Source organism: Mixophyes fleayi, chromosome 7 (genome assembly GCF_038048845.1).
Source record: "Mixophyes fleayi isolate aMixFle1 chromosome 7, aMixFle1.hap1, whole genome shotgun sequence".
Taxonomy (NCBI): Eukaryota; Metazoa; Chordata; class Amphibia; order Anura; family Limnodynastidae; genus Mixophyes; species Mixophyes fleayi.
This window is the reverse complement of record NC_134408.1, coordinates 37,107,470-37,124,330: the sequence shown is the minus strand read 5'-3', so window position 1 is coordinate 37,124,330 and position 16,861 is coordinate 37,107,470. Positions and strand designations below refer to the sequence as shown.

Sequence of the window (16,861 nt, the reverse complement as noted above, 5' to 3'; positions counted from 1 at the left end):
TAAAGTTATTTACAGTTTTTATTTCTTTAAAGTAGTTTAGCATCTTGCTGCAAATGCCCTTGTTGAAACTGTCATTTATTTATTCTCTCTGCGTAACGGTTAATAAACATAAATTTATAGAGCACACTTCTGAAGGCAAGAACCCTCCATAAACAATTACAAATAGCAGTGACACCCAGAGGCTGCAAAAATGTATTACACTCAATGTCACAGAGTTATATACTTCATGCAGCAACGAGTTCCATTGTTACTTCGGTGGAATGTTTCATTATTATTTTTTTTCCCCTTAAAACTAATCTTCCCTCTTTAACCTGTACTCACTGAATTAGGAAAATGTGCGTTTTAGGTTATAAGAAACAAGTGGCAACGATGTTAATAAAACCTATATCTATCCCTCTCATATCTATATATCATAACCATCTCTGTATCACATTCATTCAAAAAAATAAAATTCTGAAAATGTTAAAAAATAATATATGAAGCTTCATGCTGATCAAATCATGTACATGGAATCTCCCATGTCCAGAAATCATTCTATAATCTTCATACTTCTACACCCCACCGTTCCATTGCAATTCATTTTGGCAAAAAAGCTAGCTCACACCAACGTTGATCGAGGTATGATTTGTCGGATGGTGGACGAACAACACCTTATTTTAGAGAGGATCACGTTCAAAATTAGCAGTTTGTTAGACAAAGGCAAAGTTTATTAAGTTACAAAGCTTGCAAAAACTATAGTAAGTCACATGTGTAGTGCTATAGATATTGCAAGTGTTATAATGCTCTGCAAATTGTGACAGTAGATGTCCGTGTATGCACTCTGCTGTGTCAATCCAGACCAGCACAGTCTACTCATTCTTTGCTGGTATCCATCAATTAGTGTAGATAAATAAAAACATGGACCACATAAATTGTACTAAATGTGGCAACAGAAACACGGTCACATACGTCATAGATTAATAGCCAAATCATACTGAAGCAATACATAAACAATACTGAAATGAATGCTAGCCTATTCATATAGTAAGCTATACATTATAGCATGTTTGACGAAGTGATTATAACCTACATGAATAACTGTACAAGAGACGTTATATGCCAGCACTTCAGTTAGTGTCCAACGGAAAGACCACTGCATCAAACGGATGCTTACTGAAGGCCAAGACACTCAGTGAAATCTCTGCACTACTATACAATGCCCTGGAATTGATTGAGGTTTGTGATCTGCCCATTAGTACCAAAAGAGACCCATAACACAGAGATTAAGACAAGTCCATTACCATCTGTCTGCATAGGGCTGTTCTAGCTGAGGTTTAGGAAGTTTAACTTCTTTTTCTTTTATGACGTATGTTAAGACTTCGCTGTCAGAAAAATCGGCATAGGGAGTTGCAGAATTGTCAAACAGCTCCCAGAGAGTTACACCAAGAGACCTAAGAAGAAACACAAAATATAAAGACATTTTAAGTTAAGTTTAAAAATAAATGTATAAATCACAGTTAAAAACATAGTAATAAAAAAGCTTATGTTTATAAGGGGGTGGGTGGGGCAGAACAATGAGAAAGTTCCACAACCCAAAAGCTTTTAAAGTGAAGCCCTGAGACGAGCAAAGTTTCCAATGTGTGCACTAAATAAATGGTCACATTTCCATATATTGAAAAACAGTGTTTCTTAGATCACATTTTGTATTATTTTATTAAGGTATGTTGGAAGACCTAGCTGAGAGACAGTTTTCCAATGTATAACTGATTGAGAGCATAACATGACTAAATATGAGGGCAATCTCATGGCAGCAACATGTTTCTATGTAGACTTTATATATTTATTGAACACCACATATCAGTCACCAATAAATTCCTCTTACATGTAAAGGACCTACTACATACCAAATATTGCTGGAGCGGGTTTGATCTGCAACTATTAATCTATCCTGATAGCTTGTAATCAGCTCTGGGGCTGTCCATCTAACCGGGATAAACTTTTCATCACTGGTCTCCATGTAATCTTCCTATAAATTCAATAGAGAAAAATTATACAAGAATAAGTTTAAAGTAAGCAAAACTTAACTCTGAAATACAGGCCATTTTCTATAGTGACCAGGAGTTACTCTGCTAAGGTTAAGTAAGAAATGTTAAATTACTGAAGCCTATGAAATTAAAACACCCCACCCAGAAGCACATAACTTTGGAAAGCCTTGTCTCTGTAGTCTGATTCAAAGGCTATGGCTGCAATTATTATTATTAAGGTTTATAGAGTGCCATAAAATACATCAGTGCAGACCAGTGGGGGATATGGAACAAAGCATAACACAAAGACCTACAGTGTAGATGTGGTGGGTAATAAGCGAAGATGAGAGGACCCTGCTAGTGAGGACTTACAATCTAGTGGGGAAACGGAGACAAGAGCCTCTGACACTACTCAGCCAACTCAACTCTACTTCATCCACATTGCGGCCAACAAGCTGGTGGACAAAGCTTCCTACTTTCCCATCGCTCCTTGTTAATCCTCTGTCCTACGGTCTACCCACCATCTCCACTTGGATGTTCCAATGCTTCCAAACACCCAACATGTATGTATCAAGTTCCCTCCTCACAGGGTCACAGCTCACCCCTCCACACACAGCCTCCCTCACCATGGACATCACTCTTCCCAATTTCCCATGCCTACTATCTCTGCATCATCTACTCTACCCTCAGCTTTAGTTTACACATTCAGCCCCTCACACTGTTGCACCACCTCCTCTTCAAAAACATTTCCAGAATACATCCCTTTCACACTCTGGGCGTTACCAAAGCCCTTACGCTTATTACCTCCTGCCTTAACTATTGGAAACTTCTCCTACTTGGCCTTCCACTTATTTATCTGCCACAATTAAACGCAGTTTTAAAACCAATGGCGAGACTGATCCTCTCTCGCAACTACATTTGCTGCACCATTCAGCAAATCTTTACACTGGATGTCCCTAATATCCAGAACCCCAACTACTTGTCCTCATTGTCATACCCAACACCTTCTTTCATATCTCGGACATGTCACAAGACTTGTCTCACATACTCCGATTTGCACCTCACCTCCTCTTGATTACTACATCTCACTCGCTCCTTCAAGAATTTCCCCTGTTGCTCCACTCATCGAACTCCCCACCTGACAATCCTACAATTGTAATCCATCTAAGTCTCTCTCTCTCTCTCAAAACCCATGTTCTCACTACAGTCCATCGTAGCCCCACCTGGTACTACTCCCAGCTGCCATCCCATCATCTCAACCTCATTCTCTCCCTATAGATTGTGGTCTCACACAAGGAGGACCATCTGTACTCTGTCTCATGTCTGCACTGCTCAGTCAACCTCGTATATATCTGTTCTGCATTTGTGTTTTTGTTTGTATGATTTGATACACCGACTGTCAGAATGATGATCAGTACCTCTTGTCACTAGGAAGCCAAAGGCATCATTCAAGCAATTTGTATAAGAACACACAAGATCGTGTATGTTCTTTGTGATGCAAGTGGCATAAAATAACATAACTTACCTTATACCTACTGAATCCTATGCCATAGTCTCCTATTTTTACTGTTAAATCAGACGTCAGAAAGCAATTTCGCAAGGCCAGATCACTGAAAAACAAAAAGACAGGATAAAAAGTGGATGTGTGCAAACAGAGGAGTATGTCAACCAATACACATGCTAACGAACCCTTTATATTCATCAGAGATGGCATTGCATTACAATGCAAATCTGAAATAGAACAGTGACCACCACAGTCTCATTCATCAGCCTGTGGTTACAACCACAGACCTTGCCCAGAACTAGTTCACATAAAGCAGATACTAGAACGTTCAGTAAGGTCTTATAGAAGCAGTTTTCACTAAAGACAACTAAAGTAAATACTTTTAAAAAATTATTTGTTCAGACAGAGGATATATTAGACATGTTAAACCTAAAATACATACAATGGTCAGTAGAGCATTCAGGTGCGATATTTAACCTTTTATCTATTGATAAAACAGACACACAGGAAATACCAGTCTAATCCTCTCTTCATTAAACCAAGTGACCCAATACACCGGTTCAAGGCCCAGATGCAACCCTATAATAAGAATAGATCAAGCAGCGGATATTCAGCCATTTTCAGTTCCGTTTTAAAACACTTACAGACAAGTTAACGCATATTTATCCCTAAAGGATAAATGGCTTTGTCTCAAGAGTGTCCATACTTTAGTTAGGAAAGTCCCCATTATCTCTGTGAATACCAAGTCCCCCGGAAGCACTAAGACGTAATTTCATATACAAACCATGGTGGTAATTTACATTGTTCAGCTTTAACCTGTCTTTCCAATGCAACTGATAAAGCATAGCTCTATCCATAATTACAAATTTAATTTTGGCTTGAGTTAGGCGAGAAGACAATCTCACTCTTCAGCTACACAACAGAAACTGGAATACATTCATATTTTTTTAACCGCTAACTCTATACACCAATGGATTAAATAGCTTTCTTGAGCAATTGGTACAAACACATGCCAGATCTACTTTCAAACTGGACTTTAGTAGTGCAATTGATGTGACATATTTGGATTTTGTGAATGTTTTTACACTGTTTCAATGAACAGTCTGGTACATAAAATGAGGGTACTAAACCAAGGGGGAAAAAGTATGTACATGGTTAGAGAACTAACTGAAGACAAAATCTTGTTATAAATGGAAAATATTCAGATTGGGCTAAAGGTAATAGTGGTGTAACACAGGGGTCACATGTCCTTTTCAAGCTTCCTATGTTGACCTTGTAGATGGCCAAGTAAAGGTTTCCATATTTGCCGATAACACTAAGCTATATAGTGTTATGCACAAGGAGCAGAATAGTACTTTGCTCCAAAAGATTCAGACAAAACAGCAAACTGGGTTGTGACATAGCAGAAGAAACTTAATGCAGTAAAATTTTATTTTATTCAGCTAGGCCGTGCTAATAACTATGTGTATTGCACATTAAATGGGGACTGAAAAAGACTTTGTGCTTCTCAGTGTTCTGGTGACTGGTATTCCACAATGCCAGGCAGTAGCTACAGGTAGAAATATAAAGATCATCTTGGTACAGTGGTTCTACATTGCAACATCTTAAATATATAGCTCAAAATTGGACACCAACCTATAAAGGCACAGAACTAGAGGGGGTCCAAATGCTGGCAACATTATTAATAAAAAGGGTTTGGATAAAAAAAAAAAAAAATACTGTTTCTATTAACCTACATAAAGGCTCTTTTTTTCTCTAAGGCAAAGCCTTGTCTAATGCACCTTTTGTACCAAGGACCAAGGGGTCAATCAGGAATGGAAGATAGAGATGTCGCCATCAGCATAGGAAGGGATTTAAGTTGATTGGAGGCTACACTGGCAACTGTCAATCTTAGCGCTTTGTTTTGCCTTCCTCTGGATCAACACAATACGAATTTATTAAAAGGTTGAAGATGAGACCCTCTCTCTTTCTTCAAGCTTAATTATGTAAATAGCAGGAGTATGTGGTGGGATGGGTGGGGGAGGGGGGAGGGGGTTACCTTTATTTTTTTTTAAATCCCCTGAAATTCTATTTAGGCTTTCCACAAGCATTTCATAATCAGGCCTTATAGATTGTCATGGAAATAATGGAGGCCCATGTTTAACCGACTGTTTGGTTTATAATAACAAAGCGGCTATGGGACATCCAGAGAGGTGGCTTAGCTGCTTTCATTTACCACCAACTACAAAATCACTGATGCTGGAGATTTGCCTGTAACTCAGACAGCATCAGGATATTGTTGCCAGAAGTAAACAGATTACCTCTCATGTGCATGAGGACAAATCAATGGCTATTGACAAGAAGTGTTCCAGTCAGCACACCATTTGATAGGCTCGCAGTAATGTAAAACAGTCAATGTGCCATGTCTAATTAAGCGCACACGATGCTTAGAGGAAAAACACAGCCAGAATGGTGATGTGATGCAGTACAGTGACTGGTGGATAATTATAACATGAACGTTTCATTTATAAAGAGGTAAAACAATGATGTGTAAGGGATGCAGCATTTCTGCAGGCAATTACACTGAAAAGGATTTGAAGCAAAGCTAATAGATGGATCATATGCAGCAAGTACACTTAGGGGTAGACGTATCAAACCTTCTAATAAAAAAATAAAAAAAGGAAAGTAGAGGCGTTGCCCATAGCAACCAGATAGTTTATCTAGTACAGTGTTGAGTAACACATGGTCCTGCGAGCCTTCACCTAAGGCCCCAAGCTCTATTGTCGGATTGGTTTGCTATAGCTTGTAACACCTGCCTGCTGATAGGTTATTACAGGTAGTGGTCTTTTTCTTTGATAGTTATGTTGGTCCCTTCTGAAGCTTAGAGGACTGCCGGAAAATGATAGCTGGAATCTGATTGGATGCCAAGAGCAACACCTCCACTTTTCTTTTTTAGATGGTTTGATACACCTACCCCTTAGCTTCAGTTAATAAACATGAATGTATGGCACAGAAGCACAGGACACTGCAGTGTTGTCTGTCTGGATTAATGGATGTAACATCACAAGGCGAGACGGTGAACAAGTCAGGGTGGAGACTATTACTCACTAAAAGCTTGTGCCAACATTATATTTATAGACTTAAAAACTTTGGCCTTCTGATTGCAGAGTTCAGAGAGTTTCCATTAATTACACTGCATCAGTGCCTTAGTGATTAATCGGTCTATTTATTAAGGTTCAAAGAGCACCATCCAGCAAATGGCTAATACGGGCAGCAGCCGGTACATTCTACAGGGTCTCGCCAGCGAAGGATTCCCCAGCAACAAGGATCACTTTCAGTTCCATAGTGCGTGCATGGCTAGCTGGGTGATGCATGTGTACGTCTCTTCAGACTGGCACGTTAACCTTACTGCTCCAGGCTTAGCATCACTCCGCTGCCTCCATGAGATTTTAACAAATTGTGGCAATAGGTGATTTTTATCCCCGTGGTAATGCCGATGCCTTGATAAGCGGTGATACATCCCCATAAAATTTTGGAGCTAGCTTAATCTGTATTTTCTTTGCAACATGGAAAATTACCATTATAATGCCCCCACACGGTGCAGTATTACAGTATTATTGCACAAACTGAAGGAATTGACCCAGTATAAACTATGTGTGTGGGCCAGCGTGTCATCCAATCAGTGTTTTATATACAACTGCACCACTCACTGTACATACAAAGTTCTCCAACGTGTTGGACACAATTGTGTTAGGGTGTAGGTTGTTTTATTCAAACAAATTTTTATTTTTTCTTGAACTTTTATATATTAGTTGTGAGTGTTTGAGTTACAATTTTCTAATATATGAAAGATTGCAGGGAAACCGCACTTCATCATAAGAAACTCCACTAAACACATGTCATCCACACTGCTACATACACACATACACTTTCAAAGAGATCAAGGTAAAATGAGCCTACAATCTAAAGTGATTAGTCATCAATATGCACATAACCGATGACGCTCTACAATTTGAGAGTTGCGAAACTGAATAGCCCCAGCCTAATTTTAACAGAGTATATCCCAGTTATTGATACCCACCACATTCATACTCTGCATGCGAGGACAACTATCTTAACTTCAGCAAAAAAGGGAAAAACAAAAAAAAGAACCACTGCGTAAATAATCCACTAAAAAGAGTGCTTTGTGTATATCGTTTATTGCCGCAGAAAGACAACACACAAGCAATATTTCAGAGCCTAGGTTTCAATGTACATATAAATACTATTTTCTTTTAATTGGGAAAAAAGGGCAGCTTTTAATATTTAGTGTGCCATGTTGTACTGGGCATTTTGGTGCCGATAACCATATGCCATGGGTCAAAAGACCCACACCAAAGACAAAATGTTTGCTCCAAGTGTTCCTAGCATGAGATACCCAGTGCACGGTCTAGACATCATGTGGGGCTTCTTAAACCGAGAGGTCAGGGACTCCAGTGGAAACCAAGTGTCATATGTCAGCTATTTGTAAAGAATGGCAACAAGTGCTTTCTCAGAGCACAGATTAAGTATCTTGTTCACTTGGACAGACAAGATACTGAAATAAAGTCATACCAGACAAAGTGATGTAATAGATCAAACTGATTACAGTGCTAACTGCTGCTTTCAGCAGTTCTGTGCCGATTAAAGAAATACCTTTACGTTAAAACTAAGTTTATATCAATATTTATATGTAGCACCTGTGGATTCTGCAGTCATTTATAATTCTCACAAACTCTTTTCACCTTTTTGAGGACAACTGAAATTGTGTAGGCATAGGGCACTGACCTGGGGCAGAGAGCAGTTGAGACATAACTACAATGCCCATAAGATGTCAGAGTTTGCAGATGCTCCATGGTAACAATTTGCTACAAAGCTTATATTAAGGTGCTTTCATTTGCATTGTTAATAGAAAGTGTGGTCATTGCCAGGTAAACATTGTACATACCAGTGTACGAAATTGTGTTTGTGCATTATGGCAACTCCAGCAGCGATTTCACATGCCATGCGCTGGAGCAGCATGATCTCCGTGTCTCCGCTTAACTTCTCCCTCTCATTACTTAAATAGGTCTTCAGGTCACCCTGCAAAAGAAAGCAGCATATCATCAGCAGCCTGCTCATCTGCTGATTGCACTTCAGAGATGCTTAAAAAGCAGCAACTAAATACATTACTTAGATCTAATCAGTCAACAAGGTTATTATTAGTAAAGTTGTACAACTTAATAGTCTACAACTCATCAAGTTTCATGTCTCAAATAAGAATTCTTCCTGAGCACAGAGTACTTTCCCTTTTATGGGCAATTATAACATTTGAATTTATATCGCAATTTACCCCTCTACTTTTTACAAGCATATTAACCCTTGAAAGGAAAGCGTGGTCATGATAATATGTGGCAGCATGTAGAAAGAAAAAACAAGAGTAACAATTAACACAGGGGGCATAGCACACTGATGTGTATTGTGTTTATTTCAAAAGAACTGTAAAATACTGCAAAGACGACATTCTAAACATACGGATCCTTCTAGTTTCTTGGTAACTAAGGACTCTAAGCCAAGGCCTCACATTTTCCCCTCTCTTAAAAGGAGAAGCAAGCGATATCCTATCTTTCTTTCTGAAAAAATGATGACATTAATTGAAAGAATAGGTTTGTGTTTATGTCTAAATATTAAATCATATAAAAAAAAAAAAATAATTTAAAAAAAAAAAAAAGAAAAAAAAAAGGACTTCCAGGAAGTATAATGTGCAGTCAAGTTAGTGTTGGCAGGAAAAATATTTAAGGCCTGTGTAAAATAGACTTGCTGCATTGAATTAAACATGAACATTTTCAACTAAATTTATAAAAGGCATATGAAAAAAATACTACTGCGGTATATATATTTCATATGCCTGGTTATAAAATGTTGACCTAGTGTTTACAGAGAAACCTTTCTATAAAACAGACACAGTTGAGTAAAGCTGTAGTCTAAGTCAACTATGGTTTAAGCCAGGCCTGGACAACCTGTGTCTCTCAAAGTGTTGTGAAACTACAATTCCCAGCATGATTTGGCAGCCGAAAGCTGGCAGGGTATGCTGGGACTTGTAGTTTCACAACCACCTGGAGAACACAGGTTGTCCAAGCTTAAGATTAAACCATTACCAGGATCATACAGAAAAACAGGGAAACCTCTTTCACAAAGGCGAGACGTGCTGAACACATCAATTGTACAATGCACTTAGTGCTTAACAGGTTTTCTGTTTAGTGCAGATAAAGGCATGGGGTAAGTCATTGAGCCACGTAAATTCCTGCCTGATTGAACCAGAGTTACACACACAGCATGCTACTTTAACAGCACATATAATTGTTGAACAGGTATAAACAGTATGCCCTATGTGTGAGTCTGCCATTGATTAAAATTGGACTATGGTGCAGAGTGCCTGACATGCTGTCCCATGAGCTGCCAGCACTGATCGCTTGTGAACAGCACAAGCAGCACTCAGTGTGCCAGCAATACCCACGATACCCAGTAATAGGACAGAAGCAGTCGTAATGCAAACTAGTAGGTACCACAGTATTGTTTATAGTTTTTGTGCACTACTATGCTTATATGGCTTATTAATGGGTATTACTGTTACTGCTGACACCTTACCGAGCCCCATTTCTGCAGATATATTATTGGGCCAACAAACTCAACAAGATGCTTCTACTTCTGACTAGCTGACACTTTGCCTTTTGCACCACTGACCCAGCAAAACATCCACATTATGAACTGACGTAAGGGTTGTGCTGCTGCTTCTGATTGGTAACCAGCAATGGCCAATTAGAAACTTGTAGAGTGCAACCAATGAATTACTAAGGGATATGTGACTACTTACACATGGACACTGATACTCACTATAGCTTTTAGTTCCTCCCACTGCCCTGACCCCACCCCCTCATTCAAGCCTGCAAAGAATACTCTGGTATGTCCACAACATATTAAAGTTTCATGCTAGTCCTGCTTTACTAAAGTTTTGTTTTTTTTGCATTAGAATCTTACAAGTACAAGTGGCTTAGATTGAGAGCTAAAAAAGTTGACATGAGTATTTGTATATAAAGAGGACCTGTCACCTGTGCAACAAGTGTTTTTTCTTTTACTTTTAAATACAACCCGTCCTGTCAACATTACAGCTCCAAAAATAAGGCAACTTAAGGAAGCACAGTTTTTAACGCTGCCTGAATTCAGGTGTTACACCACTAGGTGGCAGTGAGTACCTATTGTTCTCACAGGATTCAGAGTTTGGCCACTCAGTGAAAAGTGAACCAGGGAGACATCCAAGTCTAGGCAGAGTATTTCACGCACCACAGATTTAACCACAATATTAACACCACGTCCAAGGAACACATTTATTGGATATGCTGGTTTCCTTTATAGAACATTTAACAGGCCATTCAGCACTACTTAAATAAAACAAAGCTATGCCTTCAGAAAAGGTTTGTTATTCTCCTGCAAATAAAAACAATAACACTAATGAATTGGGTGGGTATATGTGCAGTATCTTCATCAAACTTTCTAAACCCTAAACTAGCTGACTGATCATTTTATTTGAAGAAACGGTACAAACTGAACACAAAAGAAAAAGTACAAAAAAAATCATAACATGTCTTCAGGGAATTTTCAATAATGTTTATAATAAATTAAGGGGGGGGGGGGGGACCTGTTGGAGATAGTATGTGAAAAGGCATCTCACAACAATCAACTCCATGACCTAGAACTTAGAGAATCTTGTAGTACAACTGCTGAACCACCAGATAGGCACAATGATAATCTGACTGCAGATGTGAGTGGCCAGTCACAAATCTAGTACTGGGATTGGGCAGAGTAAACAGAATAGTATCTGTCTGGGCACCATAATACCAGGCATCCTGTGCAAAAAGTTACTGGAAAAGGAAAGACGCAGGCAGCCATTTGGAAACGATTACTATGATAAGATAGAGGTATGTGCTCTCTTAGCTAAATTACAAACATCTAAAGCTAGAAACACTCTGGGTAATATCAGGCCCTTGGCCAGACTACAGCATGTGTGCCACCAAAACAAGTGTGATAACTGGTCTTTCAATTGAAGTTAATGGGATCCTTATCGGGCATATTGGAGAATGAAGATGTAAGATGATAGCTGCTGGCCTGTGTGAGTTGTCATCTGACTGGACCAACAGGCAGCCAAATCTCTTCTAACGTGGTTGCGTGTGTGTGTCCAAATTGGAAAACGACCCGTCACTTGGATTCCCAAGCAGCAGCCCAGCTGTGTCAAAATATCAGCTTGGCCCAACAGGTATATTTTAGATTTTCTGTATTCTGACTAAATACGCTGCTATAGACACAGCCTTTAAACTCAATGGGGTAAATATATTTTTCTTATTACCACCTTATAATAACCCAGATTAAAGTACTGAAACTGAAGTCAGTATACTTAAGATTCCGCTTGGCAGCCCTACTTTCAGTAACGCCTTTTAAATACATTTCCAATTAAGGTGTGAATAAATAGCACATTACCGACAAGTAAATCAGGCTTCATTGCCCATTATAATCCAGGCAACACCCTACATTACAGACTATATTAACCCATCTGCAGACAGAGCCCAAGCAGCAAGCGCTTTAGATCACAGTGCTTGGTACACAATGTGCTGTAGGGTTATTTATCATTGTGTTCAACTAATTCTATTTCTGTCACTTCATTGTAGCAGGTGCTTTAAAAAGCAAATCAATTAGGATGACTTTGCATACAATATATTTTAAATGCTATAGTAGTAAACATGAGGGCAGCTTTTGTTTCTCTCTTTGGGGTATGTGTGCAAGCTTGTCCCATAAGGGGAGGTCTAAAGTCAATTCCTAAAGCAAGCAGAGGTATGAATGGGTTTGGTAAAAAGGTATTTGCAATTGTTGAACTAGTTACATAGCCTTTCAGTGAACGAACTGTATTAAACTAAAATAAAACCAAACAAAATATACCAAAGATTACTTAAGTAAATTGATACTAATTTTGAAAGAGGAACTGAGAATGATGATGATGATGATGATGATGAGAATACAATTCCGGATTTAAACCATGGTAGCAAGCAGAGGTCTTTGCACCCATGATATTAGTCATTTTTAGAATCCATACTGTGGGTCAACCCTATATTGAGATAGGATGTAGGATATATAAAGGCCTTATAGCAAAGCAAAATTTACTAATAACTGTAGTATAATATACACACACACAAATAGAGATACTCAGCTAAATCTATGGAGGTTGTCAAATACTGGTGTGGGGGCCAATAAAAAACAAACATTTAAGAACCTCCCACAGTTGGGCATCCCTGCAGTTGTTAAGGTGGCTTACAGTGAGCTGTGTACCTTCTTTACAAGAGCAAAGTTCCAGAAAGGATTCATGGGATGCTGCCGAGATTCTGTGCCTGTAAGCCTACATAAGAGCACTAAGTCAGCCATTAGGCGCACTACTAAGGACAAGAACATTACTTTAGCTGAAAAGTCAGATATGTGTATTGTAGACAGGAATCACTGATACAGAAGTATGTCAATAGGGAGCAGTATATACACATGACGACAAGTCAAACTCCTTCCCCCATACTGTAATTAGACTGTCTATCAAAAATGTACACAATGTCAATCTATATGAAATAAGTGTGTTCCTAACACTTGATATACATAAGCTCAGCACATTCAAACATAGACGCAGGTCACCGAAGATGTAAACAAAGGTGTTTGAGCACAACCAGAAATTCCAACCCTAAACAAACCTCTGCAGTAAAGTGCTCGCTGATCAGATAAACCAAACAGCACAACTTTATCAACAGCTTTGACTTTGGCCTCAAGATTATTTAACAAGAGGTTACCATTTCATTTTGTCATCACTTTATATAAAAAAGTATGTCTATAAACTAAATAAAGTATTTTTATTAAGATTTTCACAACAAACATACAGAGAAATAAGACATCCTAACTAATTACCCCAATTTTCTAATCGTGTTCAGTAGAAAACAGGATCGTGTGAACCTTTGTAGTCAAGTAATTCACATAAAGTACATATCAGGTATAAAAAAGGCATTGCACAACAAAGTATAAAACTATAACATTTCACAAATTGGCAACCAATGGAAATAGCAAAAATAGTATTATACACAGAGCTACTCAAGGCTGGGAGCGACTACCCAACCCTAACAGATCATCCTGGTGAGGATGTGGAACATATCGTGACTCGTACCATAGACATACATTATAAACCAAAAGCACCTGCTCAGTATGTCAAATCTCTATCCCACTTACTGACTCTCACTTAATTCTTCATTACATATATTTCTGCTGACCCCCCCCCCCCCACCCCACTTTTCTATCCCGTGTGTCCAATTGCTCTCTGTAGTCTCCACATGGATGCCCCAGTGCTTCTTCAAACTTAACATGGCCAAATTTGAATTCATTATCTTCCCCTCCCTGTTTATCTCCCCATAGTCAACATCACCTTCAACTCCATTCTCCACACCTGCTGCCTTGGAGTCATCCTCGACTCGCCCATCAACTTCACTACTCACATCCAGTTCCTCTCGCTGTCTTACCTCCTTCTCTGCAAGATTACCAAGGTGCGCCCCTTCCTCACTCAGGAAGTAAAACTAGTCCACTTGTTCATCTTTTCTAGGCTGGACTACTACAACCACCTCCTCCTCCTCCTCCTCCTCCTCCTCCTCACCGGCATTACCCCTCACCTTCCTTTCCCCTATACATTCCACCCTGAATGCGTCAGGCTAATCTTCCTCTCCCGTCCCTCCTCTCTGTAAAACCCTTCATTGGCGCTCCATTCACTCCAGAATTCAAGCTGCTCACCCTCACTTATAAAGCCCTCACTTACACTCCCTCCCAAAAATCTGACTTTATCATGAAATACACCCCTGCTAGACCACATCACCTCCCTTCCTTACTCATAACCTCCTACCACTGGAATCTCCAATGTTTCTCCCATAGCGCTTCCTTGCCTTGCCCTGCCAGACACTCCCACAACTGCAATCCTTCAAAACCCTCCTCTTCATGCTTGCCTATCTGACCCCATCCTAGACCCTCATGTCCACTCCCTCTACTTTGTCGTCCACCACGTTCCACTTGTGCACCATTTGCTACTACTATCTCTCTTCCACGCCTCCTAGAATGTAAGCGCTCATGATCTGGGATCCCTATCTTATGTCTCATGTTTGAAAACTTTGTATGTCCCTTGTCATGTCTACTGCTGAATACTGTGGGAGTGCTATTCTGTTTCTCTACAAACACGCACAGAAGTTGCACCAGTATCTGTAATTGTTTGCACATCACTTAATCTCTATTTGTATTTGATGTTGCGATGACGCAAAACTGTTTTCGGGTGTCTTATTTAATGTTTTTCACATTTTCGCTTATGCTTATTGTATTCATGTATGTTACATCTGTAATGACTGTCTGGTGCTACGAAATTTGTGGCGCCCTATAAACAATGATGATGTTTCAGAGCCTCCCCCACACTTCCTGAACAGCCACTTTTGCTCTGCTTAAAGTGAATTGGAGATGTCAGCTAGCTGCAATGCAACAAATCATTTTCTAACTTCATTGTATTTGTAACAGTAGAAAAACCACACGTACAGTAAGAGATACAGCAACATACATGATCGATAAATGGTTTAGCGCCTCTTGCTGTGTACATCAGATGCTTACAGGTCTCACAGAATAAATATTGGGGTTTATTACGCTGCAGTACATATCAGACTCACATAAAACATTAGCTGAAGTACATAAAGACCTTTGATTAAAAGGGTAAATTGTGCTAAATAAGAACATTAAAAAGGACCGTTCTAGTAACAAGGAGCTCTTAGGACAAAGTCTGAATTCCACTCAAATGGTTTGCAGTTTGATAGTAATAAACTAATGCATGCAGAGCTGGTTGGTTGCTGGGAGAGTCATAAAATGAGATGGCAGCGGGCACAGCTTGTTCCAGCAAGTAGGATGACATTTGCTCTAAGTAGTTCTCTACATAATGAGTGATGTCATAACAGGATTAGTTCTCAAAATGCATAGCTTTTATTTAATATTTTTTGAAGGTATTTCGGTGACATTTTTAGCCTGAATTGTCAGCATATAAGTGTATTTATTGAATTTGGGGCTTAATATATTTATACTCACTAGCGTTAGCAAACAAACTACATTTGACAGTTCTATCCAGTGGCATGGATTCTTTAAAATGTGCCGATGAAGACAAACAGGCAACGTACAACTATACGAAGCCCAGAAGGAACACTAGTCATGTATTTAGTACAAGTCCCATCTAATACTTTATAATAAAACAAACACCATGTGACCTTCTAGTCTACCATTCTGAATCGGAGGATTAATTTCCCGCTCTGTGGCACATTGGTATTACACAATACACTAGAACACTTCACTTCAAAATAACAAACAGGTAATAACTATATTGTATAAAACTTGCATGAACAAAAGGGTGTATAAACAATAGTAGAATTATATAAAACTATTAAAACAGGGCCTGTGCAGACAAAATAGCTGCAACGCAAACAAGGTTACAACATTAAACTAAAATACTGTATCTACAAAACAATGATAAATGGCAGTACTGTATTGTCAACACCTGTAAGAAACACAGCCCAACAGTGTTACTTAAAGCAGTGTTCAATGCTGCACAAGAGACCTGCTACAGTAAACTCAATCACTATTCTCAAATTGATGGGTAGAGGTGGGCTAAGAGCCGTACTAGCACCTGAAATATAGGCATGTGTCATTCCTAAATATTTCTGAGCATATCGAGGATGTACACTATACCAAGTGGAGGTGTATCGCAGGAGTGCTACAAGTGCAGATGCTCATTTACAGAGAACTGTGCATGGCCATGGATGTGGAAATGCTGACACCACAGGCTTTTCTCTCCCATGACTTACTGCTTCACGGCTATGGAATGTCAGGTGCAACTACTCAACTGCTCGGAACATGTGCAAATGCCAGGCATAGTCTGCTTACAGATACATTGCCATGACCTGGCTGGAAGTGAGACTATGCAGATAGGAAGTTATTGCTGATTATATATGTGGTACAGCAAGACTGAGAGGACACATGTAGTACTCTATTTTTTTGGACAAAGTATTTTTATTGAAGATTTTCAGTTACAACATACCATTACCATCTATGCCATCCTACCTAACTAAACCCCAAGTCCTATCTATGTCGCTATAAACCTTATACCTTAATATGCTGCTATCATGTGAACTATCAAGACATGGAGACCATCATCATACAATGTAGTACTTTTCATGAAATTATAACAATCAAATGTTTTACAGCCACACACTGTGTTTAACAAAACTAAAATGTT

At 39.1% G+C, this 16,861-nt stretch overlaps 1 protein-coding gene across 1 annotated transcript in view; it reads right to left on the bottom strand.

Annotated features, from left to right (window-relative positions):
* The window catches only part of LMTK2 (lemur tyrosine kinase 2), a 62,853-nt gene that overhangs the window by 15,680 nt on the left and 30,312 nt on the right, over positions 1 to 16,861 (bottom strand). Inside the window, exons 7-10 of the mRNA XM_075179673.1 lie at positions 8,453 to 8,586; positions 3,529 to 3,613; positions 1,884 to 2,005; positions 1,281 to 1,430 (exon numbers count right to left, since the gene is read on the bottom strand). Coding sequence (XP_075035774.1) covers positions 1,281 to 1,430; positions 1,884 to 2,005; positions 3,529 to 3,613; positions 8,453 to 8,586 — 491 coding nt within the window. The remainder of the gene's footprint in view (positions 1 to 1,280; positions 1,431 to 1,883; positions 2,006 to 3,528; positions 3,614 to 8,452; positions 8,587 to 16,861) is intronic.